At 38.5% G+C, this 19,785-nt stretch overlaps 2 protein-coding genes and 2 non-coding genes across 4 annotated transcripts; 1 reads left to right on the top strand and 3 right to left on the bottom strand.

Annotated features, from left to right (window-relative positions):
* Positions 1-728: 728 nt before the first annotated feature.
* LOC122013215 lies at positions 729-816 on the bottom strand. The gene has a single exon (XR_006120537.1). It is a non-coding gene; the product is annotated as a small nucleolar RNA snoR118 (small nucleolar RNA).
* Positions 817-891: 75 nt separating this feature from the next.
* LOC122013202 lies at positions 892-965 on the bottom strand. The gene has a single exon (XR_006120526.1). It is a non-coding gene; the product is annotated as a small nucleolar RNA R66 (small nucleolar RNA).
* A 646-nt stretch (positions 966-1,611) lies between these two features.
* Positions 1,612-2,334, top strand: LOC122010172 (calcium-binding protein CP1-like). Its single transcript, XM_042566612.1, has one exon. It carries the CDS (start codon positions 1,686-1,688, stop codon positions 2,181-2,183), a length of 498 nt encoding a protein of 165 aa, XP_042422546.1. The 5' UTR covers positions 1,612-1,685; the 3' UTR covers positions 2,184-2,334.
* LOC122010171 (protein SUPPRESSOR OF QUENCHING 1, chloroplastic-like) lies at positions 2,285-12,881 on the bottom strand. The gene is made up of 7 exons (XM_042566611.1): positions 12,448-12,881; positions 12,197-12,297; positions 12,040-12,096; positions 11,831-11,925; positions 9,779-9,878; positions 2,910-2,968; positions 2,285-2,567 (listed from the first exon to the last, which is right to left on the bottom strand). The coding sequence occupies exons 1-7, from the start codon at positions 12,827-12,829 to the stop codon at positions 2,429-2,431; spliced, it is 933 nt and encodes a 310-aa protein (XP_042422545.1). The 5' UTR covers positions 12,830-12,881; the 3' UTR covers positions 2,285-2,428.
* Positions 12,882-19,785: the final 6,904 nt, after the last annotated feature.

Below are 19,785 nucleotides of genomic sequence, written 5' to 3'. Positions count from 1 at the left end.
AAACTATAATAAATATTATAACATTTCTTTTAGTTGTTATAATATTCATTACAAAATATTAAAATCAAAATCTCAGAGCGTTTTGAATTCATACAAGGAATACAGAAAATAATTGGATTACATTGAAACAATTTTCCATTGAAAACTAGACCGATCAAGAATGCTTCCATAAAACAATCGAGGAACACGTTTATTTTTAAAAGGATCTATTCAGAAGCTAAACAAAAGCAAATCATAATTATTCAAAAATAAAATACATTTTTAGCATAAGCTTATGATGCCGCAAACATCTCTTAAAATTTAATGATAATAGAAAACATTGATCGTAAAAATGTCTCCAAAAAAATTGTCATTTTTGAAAAATGGCACGGATCATTCTAATCTTTTATTTAGATTCACTTTGATTTATTTTCAATAACCTGCGACAAAAGCTTCACCTTTCATTATGTTTATGTGGACTGGTTGAATAATTCCTTTCAAAGTTAGAATTGGACAATGCATTTAAATTGTAAATGCAAGAGCAGATTTGAAGCAACTCATTCGCAACTAGTTAATTTACAAATTCAATACCAAGAATGCTTCGTGCCAAACCCAATTAGCATCTACCATTCTTATATTTTTATTGAAATTGAACTGATAAAATAAATCATAATAAAATAAAACTCATAGATTATAAACACATAATAATAACTTCAATAAATTGAAAAGAAATGCAAGAAAATAATATGAAGTCAGACAATGCTTTCTAGGCAGATGCATATCCGTCAAGCCAAATGCAGCAAAACTGCTCGGAGCCCAGTGCATTTCATCATCCAAACAAAGAGCAAGCATAATGCAAAATAGAGAAGCAGAACAAATTAGAACAACGCGAAGATCAAATAGAAGAAGGTTGCCCTCAGAGTCATGCTTGTAGTTTTCATCAGAAGAAAGAGATCAGGTCTCAAAGATTTCATGCCATCATAGGACCGCAAAGGAAGCCCAAAACCAACTTCTTAACATAATCAACAAAAAAAATGATCTCGGAGAAAACATTCGCTGCACCGCAGAGAAATGGAGGTGAAGCGACTCAAAATCTCCTGAAAACCTAATTTCGCCGGTCTATAAAACCAATCCCCGATTGATAAAACAGAGATTAGCTCATCAGATGGGCTCTCACAAATATCAAGAAAAACAAACATCGAAAAACTTGAAATAGAGATAGAAGATTGAAGATGCAAAACTTGATGAGGGAACATCGAGGAGGAAGCGTAGACTCGCTGCTGCCATCGCCGCTATCGCCCTTCTTTGCCGAGGATGAGTTCCCTAACTCTTATGGTTAGGCCAGTATTTATAGAAGTTCTAGAAACTAGGGTTTCCTTCGTCGGGGTCTATTTTGACTCTGCATCGCATGAGATGACGTGGCGAACATCCATCGGCTGATCTCACCGGTCACGATTGGATTCCGAACCGGAACCACAAACCCACTCGCTGACGTAATCGATAACGTCACCTCGTCGGAACCTTCAGACCTAATGCCGTCTGAATACGAGGCAACAGCTTCCTCCCCAAGCCACTGCGATTACGACGCGAAAACTTGCTATTTATAGTAAGCCTCGGCCATCTTCAACCTCGACATCTAAAGAACGCGTGCCTCCGAAGAATCTGGACTCTTCGTCTCCCTCCTCCGCCCTTTTCGGTAATCGACGATGTGCCCCTCCGGCCGCCCGCACCGCAGCGATCCCTCGCCCTCCGCCGCCTCGCGAAGCCTCCGCCCGGCGTTCGACGTCCTCGACGCCGACCGGGACGGGAGGATCAGCCGCGACGACCTCAAGGCTTTCTTCTCCTCCTCCTCCGGCCTCGGCGCTGCGCCACTCTCTGAGGAGGACATCGCATCCATGATCTCCGCCGCCGACGCCGACCGCAACGGCCTCGTCGAGTTCGAGGAGTTCGAGCGCATCCTCTGCGGCGGCGGCGGCGGCGGATCCGCCGCCGTGCTGGCGGAGGCGTTCGGCGTGATGGATCGGGACGGGGACGGGAAGCTGGGGTTCGGAGATCTGAAGGCGTACCTAGAGATGGCGGGGCTGCCCGCCGACGACAACGACGTGCGGGGAATGATACGAATGGCCGGCGGCGACGCCACCGACGGGGTGAGCTTTGACTCCCTCCTCATGATCCTTGCCGTTGATTTCTCCGGCGCCGCTTGAAATTTTTGTGATCTGCTTGCTTCCTTATTAGCTGTCGGCAACAGCACGAAGCCCGTCGATCGGATACTTGAATTGTGACAAAGTGCATTGTTAATGCGGAGTTGTCTAATTAGATTTCATAAATAAATGACGCATCTATTGTGCAAATACACGAGTATTAACGTCTTTCCAGACATTCCCAATGATGAGAAAAATTCGATACTTTGTCATATTATTACAGAAGCAAAGAATCTCTTCTGTTGAAGCTAAACGCTTTGATCAAGAGAATGCTGTCCACCATACAGGACATCATCGATTGAAACATTCCCTATCTGCTTTCTTATAAGAGATGGACCAGCTTGCTGCAGCTTGTCTTCAGACAATGTCGTGGTAACAGCAATGCACCTGCAAATGATGCAAGAATAGTTGGAATTTTAGGCATTGGTGGTGATCAATCCAAGAAATGAAGTCACTGCAAGGTGAGAATTGGTGGAACCTAGCATTTCGAAAGAAGTCAAATGGAAATTGGCGCCAATTTATCAGTAAGCTTATTCTAGTCTATAAATAATTCGGAAATTGCCAAAAGGGCGCACCTACAAATCAGAATTGATCAAAAGACGTCTCCTTTTGATCAATTCTCAACTTTAGATGCCCCCTCTGGGCAATTATCGTAAATAAATTAATCCTAAGATAATGAACCCTAAGCATTGAATCCGCATTTCGATTAAACAAGATTTTAATGGGCACCTCATCCGAGCAGCTTTTGCAGCTTGGACACCAGCAAGAGCATCTTCAATCACAATACACTGGAAAACATTTGCAGACAGTAAAACTTCATATCAAGGAAAACTACAATAATTCGAGGCAAATATATTTCTCTTGCATTTGAATAAGTACAAGGTTACTTAGACAACTACAAGTTACTTAATCGATCCAATAATTCAAGGCAAAATATTATGAGTACCTAAATAATTAGAGAAAGCCCATAGACATCTTCCCTGGTTTCTAATATCTAATTTAAAAAAAAAACTAAAACTAATTGAGAAATTTTATAGACATTCCATCATTTTGCAACACCTAATGAAAATCTAAAAACTACTTGAGACCGGCGACATGATTTATGATGCAAGAATATTGAAAATCACTTGTTTTTGGCACAACATAATTTCAGCCCTTGTCCGAGCGTTTGGGATTATGAGAGTTGTTGACTTGTGAGGATTAAGCAAGCAGTTACATACAAGATGATACCGACATAATATGGCTGTTAATATTATGTCAAAGTGATATTTCTTGAGTATATGCTATTTTAAAAGTTACTAGAAAGTACAAAATCATATATACAACATCCACATTAGCTTCCCTAATTTATCTTAAATTTTATATTTTACGTAAAAAAAATCTTTGCATCAACAACCTTATCCATTTCCTAAATTTAGATTTCATGAAAAGTAATTCTCTAAATTTAGGGAATGAAATCTATTCCTTAAATATTAAAATATTATTTAATTTGAGAGAGAAAAAAAAGAAATGGATTAGATAATGAAAAGTAGATATTACATAGGGAGAGAAAAAATAATAATAAAAAATGGAAGAGAAAATAAAATAAAATAAAATAATGAAAATTTCAAGGTAGTTGATGTAGTGTGTAGTGAAAAATAATTGTCTAAATTTAATAAATAGATGATTTATTCCAAATTCTAGAGATATTATAGAGAAACTGATGTAGATGCTCTTAAACACGAGCACTTTGGAGTAGTTCGAATTAGGGGTGTCAAAAATGAATCCGATCCGCCAACCCAACTCGAGTTGATTCGAAAAATATCGAGTTCAAGTTGGGGGTTTTTGGGTCGAGTTCGAGTTGGAGATTTTCAAGTCAGGTTCGGGTTGATCATAATTGACTCGGGTTAATCCAAATTTAGGGTTTAGTGAATTTTTTCAGAGTTGAACCAAATTTTATTTTAAAAATTAAGATATTTTTATATATATTAATATCATGTTAGTATGATAACGATGGAGTATTGATAGGGCTGTAAATGAACCAAGCGTTCGTGAACAAACTTGGTGTTCAGCTTGATAAGAGCTTGTTTATGTTTGTTCAATATACATAAGATTAATTAAACAAACAAGCTTGAACAGCTCGTTAAGCTAAATAAACAAACTTGAACACATATGTGTTCAGCTCGTTAACGTTCGTGAACAATATTCGTGAACAATGTTCACAAACCATATTCATTAATAAAATTCTTTTCAATATGCTAAATAAACAATAAAATAAATAAATAAAATTAAATTATCAAGCTCAATAACCAATCAAATAACTAAAAATTTCAAACAATCAAACAATCTTGAATTGAGAGCTTGATAACATCTAAATGAACCAAGCTCGAACTAAGCTCAAGCCAAGCTCGAAACAACCTCAAACCAAGCTTGAATTGAGAGCTTGATAACATCTAAACAAACCAAGCTCAAGTCATGCTTCAAACAAGCTCAAGCTCATAAAAAATAAACCAAGCCAAGCTTGAACACTCATTTCAAAAGTTTGGTTCATTTTAAGCTCGGCTCGGCTTGGCTTGGTTACCTTATCAAACAAGCTTGAATACCCCAAAGCTCGGCTCAGCTCGGCTTGTTTATAGCCCTAAGTATTGAAATAAAAGTGAAGAATTATAGGGGCAGTAACCAAAAAAGTCATTTTTAATCGGGTTATTTGAGTTGGTCGGGTTTGGGTTCGAGTTTAGGGGTTTCGGGTTGTATTCGGGTTCAGATCATGTTTAGATTGGGATTTTTTATAAATTTTTTTCAATTCAATCCGACCCACCCGAATTGATACCCCTAGCTCAAATATCTAATAAAATAGATTAAGATGGTATGGATTCTAAAAGGGGACCACTAGATTCTATAGCTAGAAGAGTTGAATCTATTATAGGATAATTATTAAATGGAGAATAACAACAACAATCAAATCTTATCTCATTTGGTGGGGTCGACTATATGGATCCTTCTACATTATTGAGCTTTATCCTGACTATATCATCATTTATATTTAAATAAATTTATCTTGTTTTATCGTTGCTAACCAAGTTTTCTTTGATTTTTCTCTTCCTCGTTTGATGTGCACGTTTATCATAATTTTATATCGCCTAACCAGAGCATTTATTGTGCACGTTTGATGTCCATACCATTTTAACGTATCTTCCAGAGTTCAATAGTTGCAATCTCAACTCTCTCTAATATTTCATTTCTTATCTTGTCATCCTTGGTCTTACATAGAATACAAGCAGGATAAGTGAAATGGAGGGGAGCGTCGAGTGTTTTATGTGACCGTAAAGTACCTCTTAAACTTAAAGGTAAATTCTATAAAATCGCAGTTAGACCTGTTATGTTATATGGAACTAAATGTTGGGCTATGACTTGAGCACATGAGCAGAATATGAGAGTTGCAGAGATGAGAATGTTAAAGTGGATGTGTGGACATACGAGGATGGACAAAATAAGAAATGAGAGCATTAGAGAGAAAGTCGGAGTTGCATCTATTGAGGAAAAACTCTGAGAGATACGTTTAAGATGGTACGGACATGTACTTAGACGACCAATAAATGTTCCAGTTAGGCGATGTGAAAATATGATAAACATGCATATCAAACGAGGAAGAGAAAGATCAAAAAAGACTTGATTAACAACAATAAAACAAGATAAAATTTATTTAAATATAGATGATGATATAATAGGAGATAGAGTTCAATGGCGTAAAAGAATTCATACAGCCGACCCCACCTAGTGGGAAAAGGTTTGGTTGTTGTTGTTATCATCTTGTCGTCCTTATATATATTTATCTTAACATCCTCATCTTTACAAGTCTCATCTTCTACTTATGTGCTCGAGTCATAACCAAACATTCAGCTCTATATAACATAGTAGGTTTAATCGTAATTTTGTAAAAAAATTCCTTTTAGTCTTATAGATACTTTACGATCGCAAAGAACACCTGACGTTCTCTTCCATTTCAACCATCTTATTTGTATTTTATGTAACACATCTCGCTCAATCCTTCTATCCTTTTGCAAAAATATTGTAAATACTTAAAACTCTCAGTTACAAACAACTTATCATGTCTTATCTTACTAATCATCTCCTATCTTAACAATTATCTTATTATATCTAATGAGTTTAGCATTTACTCCTTCACATGTCTCATCTACCAAAACAGTATCATTTGTAAACAACAAGTACCATGGTATTATATCTTGGATATATCCAGTGAGTTCATCCATGATTAGTGTAAAAAGATAAGGACTTAGAGCTGATCTTTGATATAACTCTATTCTTATAGGAAACAATTCGATTAATCCGCCTGATTTTTTCACTCTTGGCATTATATATCCTCGTACATATTCTTAATTAGTTCAATATACGTTAAACTAACACCTTTATTTTCTAGAATTCTCGATATAACTTCCCTTAAACTCTATCATAAGCTTTTTCTAGCTTAATGAATATCATGTGTAAGTTTTGCTTCAGTCCCGATACTATTAAATTAGTTGACTGAGAAGATATATAACTTATGTTGTCGACTTTTCATGCATAAATCCAAATTAATTTTTGGTTACCGTGGTCTCCTTCCTTAACCTTTTTTTTATTACTCTTTCATAAAGTTTCATTATATATGACTCATTAGTTTAATCTCTATAGTTTGTATAATTTTATACCTTTCCTTTATTCTTTTATAAGGAAACTAGAACACTTATCCTGCCAAACATTTTTTCCATTTTTAATCAAATTGAATAACTTTGTAAGTCATTTAATACATTATTTTCCTAGATATTTTCATACTTCTATTGGAATAAAAAGTCCAACTATTTTTCTATTTTTGCATCTCATTTAAAAGTTATTCTACTGTTGAAATTTGAATTATACGATAAAATTTTAAATTTTTATACTCGTTTGATCTATTTAAATTAACTAAGTTAAGTTATTCATCTAAACATTAATAAAAAATTTGATGAAAATACCTCTTTTATCGTCCTTTTATTTCCTCATCATTCAATAGTATCATATTGCATTCATCTTTAATACATCTTATTTGGATAAAATTTCTATCATCCTCTTTCGCTTTAGCTATTTGTAAATATCCTTTTCTCATTCATTTGTATCCAATTTTAGATATAAGCGTTCATAGGCTTATTTTTTACTTCATTCATTGCTTTCTTGAGCTCTTTCTTTGCTACTGTATACTTCTTAAAATTTTCCTCGTTCTTACAAGTGTACTTATAGGCTATTCATTTTTCCTTTACTTTTTCATGTACTTTCTCATTCGCTATCAAGATTCTTTATTTGGTGGTACATAACCCGTTGACTCACCCAGTACACTCTTGGATATTATTTTCAACTTTAATGTCATCTTATCCTATGTCATATTCGAGTCGTCGTGTATTTCTCCTAATACATGTTTTCCTACTCTCTTCTTAAATATGTTTTATTTTCCATCTTTTAGTTTCCACCATTTAATTTCAGAAGTTGTGCGCATTTGCCTTCTATTGATATTATGTTTGAGGCGCATATCCAATACTACTAACCTATATTGGGTAGTTAAGTTTTCTTTAGGAATGACCTTACAATCTTTATAAATTTTTCTATCCTTCTTCTAACCATAAAAAAGTCAATTTGCAACTTATTATTCCCACTTTTGAACGTAACCAAATACGCTATCGCAAAATTCAATATAGTTTTCCCTTCTTCATTTATTGTTCTAAACTCATAATCCCCATGCACCCTATCATACTCTTTATTTTTTACTTTTTACTCTGACATGTTCATTTAGATCTCCTCTTATTAAAATCATTTTTATTAGCGGAATGTTTTGTAATACCTCATCTAGATCATCCCAAAACCTAGATTTGGTGTTTTCTTCTAATCCTACTTGAACTGTATATATACTAATTTCATTAATAATTTCTTTCTTCACTACTATTTAAAAATTATAATCCTATCCCCTTTTTAATCACTTGACTTCTACTACTTCATCCTTTAGCGAACTATCTGCAACAATACCTACGTCATTTTTTTATTTTACTCTTTCATGTGTACCATAACATAAAATTTGAATTCTCTATCTTTGTCTCTCTCCTATCTATTTAGTCTCTTATACACAAAATATTAATTTTTATCTTAATCATCATATCTACTACCTCCGTATAGCGTTCCTAGATTTCATATTCCAAATCTTAGAGAATTAGTTTTCCTATAATATTTATTCTTAGTGAACAGTGCGAGAACTTTTATATATTTAACAATACACCCAAATTCTCATAGAAATGTAGTGATTATTATCGATACGTTATCATCAGACTCTGTAACGCGAACTCTTACTTATTTAACGTTACACCTGAGTTCTCATGGAAATGTAGCGATTATTATCGATATGTTTCAGTCGGACAATGCAACATGAACTCTTGCATATTTAGCATTATACCCGAATTTTTATAGAGATGTAGTGGTCCTTGCTAAGACGTTGCAGTCGGGCATGTATTCCTTTCGAAAAATAACCTAGCATTAGTACAATAGTTTGATGGATCAATTCATAATATTTGCCTGAAAAGCTACGCTAGCTAACAACCTAACGCACAACTATAGCCCTTTTACATCTGAGCTTGGGATCGGCATTGGTGGAGTTTAGTAGATGGAGAATAAAAAAAATAGTCAAAGTGATAAAAATAATAATAAATTTGATTCCAATATTACTATTGATACAGTATTGAATTGAGTTAAATGGTCCTAAGTAGTTGGGACAAAACAACTTATCTTCATAATGATGAAGATGATGATGTGTTAATTCTACAAAAAAAATCTAAATATAAATTAAATTATAATTCAATTTTAATATTTAATTTACTTTCATAATATGATCCAATTGAATCTAATCCTATTGTACTAATGAAGTCCTTATATCAGTATAATCCTTTGAATTAGTTGGTTCTTACTCATCAAATTCAAATAATCAAGGAACAAAGACTTGAGCTACAGAGCAGGACCATATAAGAGGAACACTTTTCCAACCTTTGAGTTTTGTTTAGGATAATAGCAGTGGAAAAGAAGGAACACTCAAATAGTGTGCAAAGTCACTTTATATTCGACATTCTTGTATTCTTAATCAAGTCGCCTTATTTACTTGGATAAGGTCTAGATTAGCTATAGCCTAATGGTGTAGAGGCATGCTATTCCATCTGAAACAAATTGACCCTGATTCATTTTTTAGCAGATGCACAAGTTTGCACAGATGCATTTAGTCTTTCTTTGTCACATGATAATCGCATTTCAAAAGCATCTTTTATAGAGTAAAAAAATCTCTATACTTGAAAAGACACATCTCATAATCATGAAAAGACAAGCATGTCGATTATGAAAATGCACAACAGGTAGAAAGTGCGAATCGTTGCATCCCAAATTACAATCTGATTAATATATAGTACAAAGAGAACTGTAGCTGTGGATTTTCTAGTGGAAAATTTTTCAAGTTATAGAAGGATATATTGCTGAAAAAAAACAATTGTTTCGAGTTTCATGTCAAAAGTTTACTAAAATCATGTATTATTTGTATCTTGAAGAATTGTGATATGAAATACCTCTGATTCAGGTACATTCAAGTTCTTTGATGCAGCTAAGAATATATCTGGAGCAGGCTTCAAATTCTCAAAAGCATCAGCAGATACAATTGCATCAAACCTGATATCCATAAGACATTTCAGATCATTAAATTTATTGGCTTTGATAATTATAGGAAAGATAAAACCTCGATAATCATGTGTGCCTAAAAGAGCTGTCTTAAAAATGAGCTTGGAAATAGTATCGCCAAGAATAATGGTAACTGCCCTAATTGCATAAGTTGAGAAGAAATGCTAGAGCATAAAAACTTCAATTTACCTTAGCATTGCCATAGAAACATTATCATACCATTGAATATTTGATTATAGAAAATAGAAATTAGTTTACACAAGACCTAGCATACCTCGCTCAATAAATCTCACAAGTGATAGTACCACGGGGTAGTTAGGTCCTGTTGTGTTTGATCCATGTGTCTAAGTGTGCAGGAACTTAGGAACACAAGAAATCGAGCGGAAGATGCAGTTAGCGAGAAGGATAGCACGGGAAGAAACTCAACGGGCTCGATGCATCCGAGGGACGAGAGACTGCGGAAGAGTACACTGGCGGACGAGAAGAACACGCACGGTTGTCCGAGGGACGAGAAGCCGAGAAGGAAGGCTGCTCGAGGAGAAGGTCGGAGTTGGGTTCGGATGAGCTCAACTTCAGTTAGCCAAAGCATCACCCACACAAAGAGATCAGCAAAGGGGCTAATATGTCGTATGAAAAGCGCCTTCCATGGTTGGAAGGCGCCATCGATGAACAATACGAAGGCGCCTTCCAACCTTTGAAGGCGCCTTCCGATAGTCGTTAGCCGCGGATAGAGTTTTATCCGTAGGGGATAAAACTTATCCGATGGAAGGCGTCTTCCATGGTTGGAAGGTGTCTTCCATGGTTGGAAGGCGTCTTCCATGGTTGGAAGGCACCATCGATGAACAATACGAAGGCGCCTTCCAGCCTTTGAAGGCGTCTTCCGATAGTCATTAGTCGCGGATAGAATTTTATCCGTAGCGGATAAAACTTATCCGATAGAAGGCGCCTTGGACTTCATTGGAAGCGCCTTCAAGCTGCAAATGAGTATTTCAAGGGCTATAAAAAGACCACTAGACCTAGGAAATAATCAACAACTAAACTACAAGTCTTGTATTCACTTCCTAGTCATTCTGTGAGCTGTCAACGTCTGTAAGAGGCTATTTCGCCTTCAACAAAGGAGTTTTTCTAGTGAATCTTTCTTCAACGCCTTGGATTAACAACCACCTAGGTTGTAACCAAGTAAATAGATTGTCCTCTTACTTTTCTTTAGTTGTTCAGTTTTATTATTCTTTTTATTATTATTGTACTACTAATCAAATCAAAAGAACGAGAAAGGGTTTATTCTTTTTATAGGCAATTCACCCCCTCCCCCTCCTCTTGTCGGCCCCATTGCGCCAACAAACATCCAAAAATCAATAGGAAAACTTTTCAACAAAAAAAATTACATAATTAAACAACATAAAATATCATGTAATCCACATGCAAATGATAGGCTACATTTCAATAGAATATATCTGCAGATAAACCTCAAAAAGATCAAATAATTAAATGTTCCAATTATAGGAAAAGTGCTCATCTTCTCAAATCAATGACTAGCAAAAGATTAAGAGAGATAAGAATACATGCCTTAGAAGGCAAAAATTATCTTCAGTATGATGGGTTTTTTCTTCTTCTTTGCACAGGGCAACTGAGAAAAGTGGCAGGTGATATAGACCAGCCTTTTAAAGTTCCTTCCTTATGTTGGTTGGTTCTTTGGTGTCATATAATTTTTTTTTTTGTACACAGATCTAATAGAAGTGAAAACAATAATTGATATGCTAAAAATAAAAAATGTGCACATAATTAAGCCTTTATGGTGTATGGTATAGTAGCAAGAAATTCACGTATATTCCTCAGAAATATGCAAACTAACTCTAGGCAGGACAGAACCGACATCATAATGTATAAGATAGTCTAAATCATCACAGCCAACAAAATAGACAAAGAATTCAAGAGCTACTGACAGAGAAACAGGCAGACCAGCAGCAGCCAGATTTGCATCAACCTTGATCCGGTCAGCACTAGAAGCAACAGCAACCTTAAGTCCTCTTCTTTTGCACTATCATCGAGTACATCAAACCAATAGCTTCATCAATTTAGTAATGGTTAAAAAAATTGGGAAAAAAAATGATAAAGGGACGCCTATTGCCACTTAAATTCATGAATAATATACCTCCGTGATGAGTTCAAGACCTCCAGGAAACCCAATTCCTGCCTCCGGCTTCGCATACTGCAATGAGACAAACAAAATTTAAATTTTGGATGCAAGATCCAAAATAATTATCTAAGATATCTGGTTCAAGCAATGTAGAATGATCATCTGTTAATACCTTAGCAAGGTAAATTTCGAAAAATCGTTTTTTAGCAGCCTCTGGATCGAACCCTTTCACTCCCTTCACTCTGGCAACACCTCCAAGAAAATTGGCCTCGCCTAAACCATTCGATTAATACAAAAAAATCGTGGGAACAAGGAAATCAGATCAATTTTACGTTAATAAAAAAGCTCCGACAATAAACAATCACATCCTGACACCAACAAATTTTCTCCGAGAGAGATCAACAGGGAAAAGGAGAAGCCTACCCGTCCCCATGAAGGGAATGAAGTCATCGGTGGTGACGGAGACGCCCATGTCAGCGAACACATCGACCGCCGCCAGCCTTGAAAGCTCTTCGCTATTGCAAAGGACACCGTCCATGTCGAAGAGGACGGCGGATACCTTGCCCCATTCCGCGCCCTCCTCTCCCACCCGGACCGCTTCTCCTTCCGCCTTCTGCGAGGGAGAAGCGAGAACGACGGCCGCGGCACTAGGACCAACAGGCATCAGATCCAAGCTCAGTGGCGTGCGGCGGCGGAGAGCGGAGGCGGAGGAGAAGGTTCCAGAAACGAGAGAGTGAGGAGAGTGGGGAGGGTAGATTCGGAAAGAAACAGGTTTAAACGCGAGGGTTGTGAAACCTTGCGCCATGTGGCTCGTCGAAGAGCGAAGGGAGACGAGAGGCGTTAACAGGCGCCGGTGAGCGAGATGACTAAAATACCCTTCAGCGTTGATAGCCACTTGATTGGATCAGGATTTGGGTGGTCGATTTTTCTCAATATTTGTGAATGGGAGCGAGTAGGCTATCCGATTTTTGTTAAAAAATAGTTAATAATAATTTTAAAATAATAATAATAATAATAATAATAATAATAATAATAATAATAAAAGAATTTGCAAATTTAGTTAGTCCAAAATCATCGTTGGGTCAACTAAGATAGTAAAATTTGACAAATTTGTTGGTGCAATGTTACTTTCAGACCATATTTACTTTTGATGTTTGATTAAATGAGTTTAAGTTAGACAATGTTAGTGATCTATCATAAATATTGAGTAAATAGATAGGAAGAAAATTCCAAGTATGAAAATTTAGCAAGGAAAGTCTAAGAAGATAGTCTTGGTGGACGAGATTTTGGAGCATGGCTCTTGGCGGTGAAGTCCCAAAGGTGTAGCCTCTTGGCAAAAGAGACTTAGCATGACGAAGCCAAAGGAAATATTTGAAGGCAAGTGTAAGGATGAGGAGTCGTGGACACGAAAGCATCCTAAGAGTGCAAGGCTGATGGAAGATACTTGAAGGTATAAGTGTAGGCTAAGGAAATGATTCATCATCTTCACCTTGTGTTTCATATGCCTGCTTTGAGGAGTTAGCATCCTCTCGGGTCTTATATGAAAACACATGCTCAAAGAACGAGATATTTCTTGATTCTATTATCGAGTTCTTGTGTATCTCCGGTATTTGTGATTCATACACAACAAACCGATAAGCACTGTTGTTCTGTGCATATCCAATAAATACACAATCAACAGTCTTTGGTCCTATCTTAATCTTTTTCGGATCTGGCACCAAAACTTTGGAAAGACACTCCCGCATTCGTAAATATTTGTAGGGCGGTTGTCTTCCATTCTACGACTCGTAAGGGCTCTTATATATTTTCTTCCGGGACACCTTATTTAAAAGGTAATTAGCTGTTAACACACCCCCCCCCCCCCCCCCCCCCCACATGAACTCTAGCAATCCAAAGCTCAATAGAAGAGCATTCATCATCTCCTTTAGAGTTCGATTCTTTCGCTCAACAACTCCATTTTGTTGAGGAGTATAAGAAGTTGTTGTTTCGTATCTGATCTCATGTTCAACACACAACTCAGCAAACGGTGATACATATTCACCTCCTCTGTCACTTCGAACCACCTTAATCTTTCTATTAAGCTGGTTTTCAACCTCATTTTTATAGAGAGCAAATTTCTCTATCGCTTCATCCTTACTTTTGAGAAGAAACACATAACAGTATTTTGTGTTATCATCCACAAAAGTGATGAACTACTTATTCCCACCACGTGTTGGTGTATCTTTAAGGTCGCACACATCAGTGTGGATTAACCTGAGTGGTTCATTACTTCTTTTAATATGTTAAAATGATAACCTTGTCATTTTTGTTTCAACATAAATCTCACACTTGTGGTTTGGGTCAAGGTGGAATGTAGGTATACTTTGCATATTTATTAATATATGCAACACATCGTAGTTAACATGTCCTAATCTACCATGCCATAAATATGACGACTCAAGCATATAAGTGGAAGAACTTTCATTTTTATTTATTTTGGGCCTAATGGCTATTACATTGAGTTTGAATAGCCCATCAGATACATAGCTCCTTCCTACAAACATTCCATTCTTAGACAATACAACTTTGTCCGACTCAAAAACAATGCAAAAGCCATGCTTGCTTAACAGTGATATGAACACTAGATTCTTCCGAATCCTCGGAACATACAGCACATTGTTCAAAGTAAGGTCCTTGCCCGAGGTCATCTTCAGCACCACCTTTTCTTGGCCCATGATGTCTTAGGTTGCTAAGTTTCCCATGAACAGTTTGTCTCCAGTGACTTCTTCGAAGTTATAGAGCAGCTCCTTGTTGCAGCACACATGTCTGGTGGCTCCAGTATCGATCCACCATTGCCTCGGGTTTGAACCCACCAGGTTCAACTCAGAGACCACAACACAAAGGTCGTCCATTTATGGTCCCTCATTCAGGTTGGCCTCTTGCTTCTTCTTCGGCTTCCTGCACTCCGAAGATTTGTGACCTACTTTGTCACAGTTAAAGCACTCCCCAGAGAACTTCTTCTTGTTGATGCCTCCTCTGGGTCCCATTATGGAAGACTTGGGGTTCTTCCGTTTTGATCTTTGATCGTGCTCGACCACGTTGGCTTTCATAGTAATCTGAGAGAACAGTTTCCTCTCTAAACTTTTGTTGTCTTCTTCGATGTGAAGTCTAACAATGAGTTCATCCACATTCATCTCCTTCCGCTTGTGCTTCAGGTAGTTCTTGAAGTCCTTCTAGCTAGGAGGTAACTTCTCAATGATAGCAGCCACCTGGAAGGTTTCACTCTGAATCATCCCTTCTGAGTGGATCTCATGCAAGATCACCTGAAGCTCCTGGACTTGGCTGATCACCGTCTTGGAGTCAACCATCTTGTAATCTAGGAATCGGCCCACGATGAACTTCTTGGCCCCTGCATCCTCCATCTTGTACTTCTTATCCAAGGACTCCCATAGCTCCTTAGTCATTCTCTTCATACTATACACAGTGTATAACAAGTCAGCAAGGTAGTTGAGGATGTAGTTTCGGCAAAGGAACTCAGAATGAGTCCATACCTCCATTGCACTGATGTTTTACACATCAGCATCCTCAGCACGCTTGGGAGGGTCCTCGATCAAGAACCAAGCCAGATTGAGCGTGGTCAGCTAGAAAAGCATCTTTTGTTGCCACCTCTTGAAGTTCAGTCCATTGAACTTCTCTGGTTTTTCCCCATGACTAATTGGTACAATTCCAATCGAGGCGGAGGGGGCCTGCATGTGTTGAGTCTGTTGCACCTCAACATTCGATTTTGTGGTCATCTCAATAAAATCGAGTCTGTTTCAAGATTATTAGACAATCTGTTGTCGGAGATATTGGAGAATTAACTGAATTAAAATTACACAAAATCAATTCTAACTTATCTGTCAAGATGACCTGAGTTGATAATCTCAGGCTGTCAGCGGGGCTGGTTCTGCCAAGCTTCCGGTGGTCTGAGTCGCAGAGTCCATGTGGTGCGTAGCAAAATCGGGAGTCAATCGTCGAGTCAGAAAGAGAATTCACCGAGTAATTAAGATGTCGAGGCCTACACTTAACGCAGTTTCCTTGAAACAGATTCGCCCCACCTCCGGTTATACTTCGAAGCTCTCTCGGGTTATCTGTGTTCTCATGATACAAAGGTAAAACCAAGAACACAACCAAGCACTAGTTATTCGTGGAGAACTAAGAATGCACTTGAGTGCTATCACGAGTAGTTCAGCCGAGTGGATGCACGATTGAGAGAGTTTTGTGGGAGAACACGGGTGAACAGAGGTTCGTTCCCTGCTTTTCCTCTCACTTTCTCTTTCGCTTATCTTCTGCTCTAGTCTTTGCTAAAGATCCAGCCTCCTTATATAGAAGTTCTCGCCTTGCTTGCAATAAATGATCAAATTATGATAATTTAATGTTGGGTTTAATGTTGTCATTAATGAGTTTAATGTCTTCATTAATGTCGAGATGTTACGAAATCATTATTAATGAGTTTAATGTTACCATTAATACTGAGACATTACGAAATCACCATTAATGAATTTAATATCTCCATTAATGTTGAGACATTATGGAATCACCATTAATTTCACATTAATGTTTCTGTTACACTCTTGAGCATATAGCAAAAAGAAATTCAAGTGGCAATATGCTAGTTTATCCTTTTGGGTAAATTTTACCTCGACCGGTCTGGTATTCGACATGTGCATGTCATGCTCGCACATGAGTCAACTTTGGTTCAGTACAATCCAGACCCAGAATTTGCACCCACCCCTACGCACTCACGCGTGAGAGAATCTTTCCCCATGCATATATTTACAACATTAATGCATGTGTCATAATTTAAACCAACAATAAAGCCAAGAGACTTCTAATGTGTGACTAAATTCATGCACAAAAGAGTCTCTTCGTCTTCACCTCTTTATTCCATTCACATTTCCAACACTTTCATCTTTTAAGAGGGAGAGATCATCTTGTAAAGGTTTCTCCACCTTTGTTCTTGTTTCGAAAAGGAGAAGATCATAGTGAAACTTGATCGTGTGTGTGTATTTTGGATGTGTCACCTCAAGAAGGTGGAGACTGTAATATACCAAAAAGGACGAATAACCATGAGAAAATTTTTAGGAAATTTTAGAAATTTTCTGGGATTTAATTGGAGCTTGTATGACGTATTTGGAGGAGATGCGATTATAGGCTTGGGAAAAGACTGTTTGGAATATCCAAAGATAGGAGCTAATTGAGGAATTTAACCTAGGGTAACCTAGGGTTTAATTAAAATACCTAAGGTTATAATTTTTTATTTATTTTATTTTCTCTTCTTTTTCTTTCTTTTCTCTCCCAAGCCTGATCCCTCTCCTCCTCCCCTCTCGCAGCGCTGGTTCTTCTTCTCTTCCCCAACCGACGCGTCGTCGCCACCGCAAACCGTTGCCTCCACGCGACGCCTCCTCTCCTGTGCGTACAAAATTGCCAGCCAAGCCCTTCTCCTCCTCTTCGCATCGCGCAACACCTGACGCCACTGCCGCTCTCCCTTCTTCCCTCTGCGCCGCTGTCGACCACCACAGACCCACGACCGATTGTCGGAGCCTGAAGCCAACCACCGTTTAGTGCCGAGCCTTCCTATCCCAAAGCTCTTGGTTTCTTCTCGCCTCACACCGCCGATCCGTGCCTTAGCTCGCTGAGGTGCCACCTCTACACAGGTTTAGACTTCGGCCAGGAGCAAGGATTCAAGCCCTAGTTTCTTCCCCGTGCCCTAGATCTGATCCCTGTGTGTCGCCACCCTTGTCGATGTCGTGCCCTAGTTTTGGATGCCACTGTGTTGATCAGTGATCGCCGATGCCGTCGAGCCTTAGCCTCGTATCTCTTTCGATCTAGTCTTCTCCTCTCCATTGCTGCCAGCAACTAGCCCCCGCCGATAGCCAGTCCTGATCAGTGCTACTTCGGCTGCAGTAAACCACCAGAGAGGAAGGAGGTCAGCGGTTGATTTAGGTAACGAATTTCATTTGTTAGACTTGATTTAGTGATGCCATATTTTTGTTCATATCTTCTTAGAAACATAACCTTGAAGACGTTCGAAGTATTGCCTAGGAGGGTTTCATTCCACCATAAGTTGTGGTTGAAGAAGGAGACCAAGCAGCGTTTGGGTAAGTTTGGAGTTGATTCATAATGATTATTTAGTGAGTGATTGGTTTATTTAGTTGCATGATCAATATTAGGATCATTGGATTGTTGTGGTGAATTGTTAGGGATGGAGTTACTACCCAATTGATAGTGTGAATGAATTAAGTGTGTATTGATCGTAGAGGATTGTCATGAGTAAATTGATTAACTCATAAGTAGGGTTGATGTGAAAGAGTCATGGATTGAGTTAAACCTATTTAGATTAATAAATTAGGTTAATTATTTTGATTGGGGTTTTCCCTAATTAATCTGGGTTTTGAATTTAGCTAGTTGTTATTTATATAATTAGCTAAAATGTATATCATGCATTACAGGACTTTGATTCGAGACGAGCGTCTCGACGTGGGATCTATTTCGGATACGATCTTCATTTTTAAGGTAGATACCTTGACTTATCTTTTTGATATTGTCATTTGATATGTGTAGTAGATTATAACAAGTAGTAATGGTTATGTCTATATCTGCATTGGTAGGTCAGGTCTTTACTTGATACTTGTACCATGCTTTATTTGTTGTTGTTAGGACCTTCGGACGCGGCTAGAGAGGGGGGGGTGTGAATAGTCAATCCCAAATTCTCGTTTCTTCCTACAATTTGAGTTAGCGCAGCAGAAATAAAAGATAGAAACGAAATGGGAGAATATCAAACCTCAAACGCGACGATATAATGAGGTTCGGAGATGATACTCCTACTCCTCGGCGTGTCCGTAAGGTGGACGAATCCAATCAATCCGTCGGTGGATGAGACCCCGGAAAATCGGCTAATGAAAACTCCTTCTGGGTGGAGAAACCTCGCCATAATTTCTCTTGCAACAGCAACTTCACGAATGCCAACCACAGCAACAACTGATTAGTTGGAGACCCAGCCGAGGGAAGCTCACACGAAGCTTCAGCAGTGGAGAGCTCAACAAAGCTCAGATCGTAGGAGCAAGAAGAAGTCTACCTTTTTCTGTTCTTTTTTTTTCTTGTAGAGGCCCTCGACCTCGTTATATAACCTGAACCTGCGAAGAAGACAGAAATCTAGCCGTTGTGTCTCAACGGCTAGGCCTGGACAGATCAGGCTCCACCCTGATCGATCCAGGATGGCTCTGATCGGTCAGGGGACCGATCAGGCCCTCGATCGGTCCCAGACCGATCCCAACTCTCAGAGAGTTGGTTGCGAGCCCCTGATCGGTCGCGTGATCGGGCCATAAATGGATCCCGCACCGATCCCTCTATTCCTTCTCCCAATCGTTTGATTCTTGATCGGTCACGGGCCGATCGATGACCATGAGAATCGATGTATCCTGGATCGGTCGTGACCGATTGAGATACCCATAATATCCTTTGGATCGGTCGAGACGATCAATTTCCGACCTTAAACCCTAAAGCCTTCGATCTAGAGAGCGAGCTACCGGCCTCTCGACCTAGTCCGGAGAACGAGCTACCGAGCCCTCTCCGACTTCCACGTCCGGTCCGGAGAACGAGCTGAGCCCTCTCTAACCTAGTCCGGAGGCAGGCTGAGCCCTCTCCAACCGTCGGTCCGGAGGCAGCTCTGAGGCCCTCTCTGACCTAGTCCGGAGAACTAGCTACCGAGCCCTCTCCGACTCCATCCAGTCCAGAGAACGA

This window comes from Zingiber officinale, chromosome 8A, assembly GCF_018446385.1.
Source record: "Zingiber officinale cultivar Zhangliang chromosome 8A, Zo_v1.1, whole genome shotgun sequence".
Lineage (NCBI taxonomy): Eukaryota > Viridiplantae > Streptophyta > Magnoliopsida > Zingiberales > Zingiberaceae > Zingiber > Zingiber officinale.
Note: the sequence above shows the minus strand (reverse complement) of the source record. Positions and strands in the feature narration are given on the sequence as shown.

Bases quoted from the DNA above. Each gene is read 5' to 3' on its own strand.
- LOC122010172 (XM_042566612.1), top strand. From the start codon at position 1,686: ATGTGCCCCTCCGGCCGCCCGCACCGCAGCGATCCCTCGCCCTCCGCC.
- LOC122010171 (XM_042566611.1), bottom strand. From the start codon at position 12,829: ATGGCGCAAGGTTTCACAACCCTCGCGTTTAAACCTGTTTCTTTCCGA. The intron at 11,926-12,039 runs GTATATTATTCA...ACTCGATGATAG, and splicing joins GTCTTGAACTCATCACGGAG to TGCAAAAGAAGAGGACTTAA. The intron at 2,568-2,909 runs GTGCCCATTAAA...CATCATTTGCAG, and splicing joins GCAAAAGCTGCTCGGATGAG to GTGCATTGCTGTTACCACGA.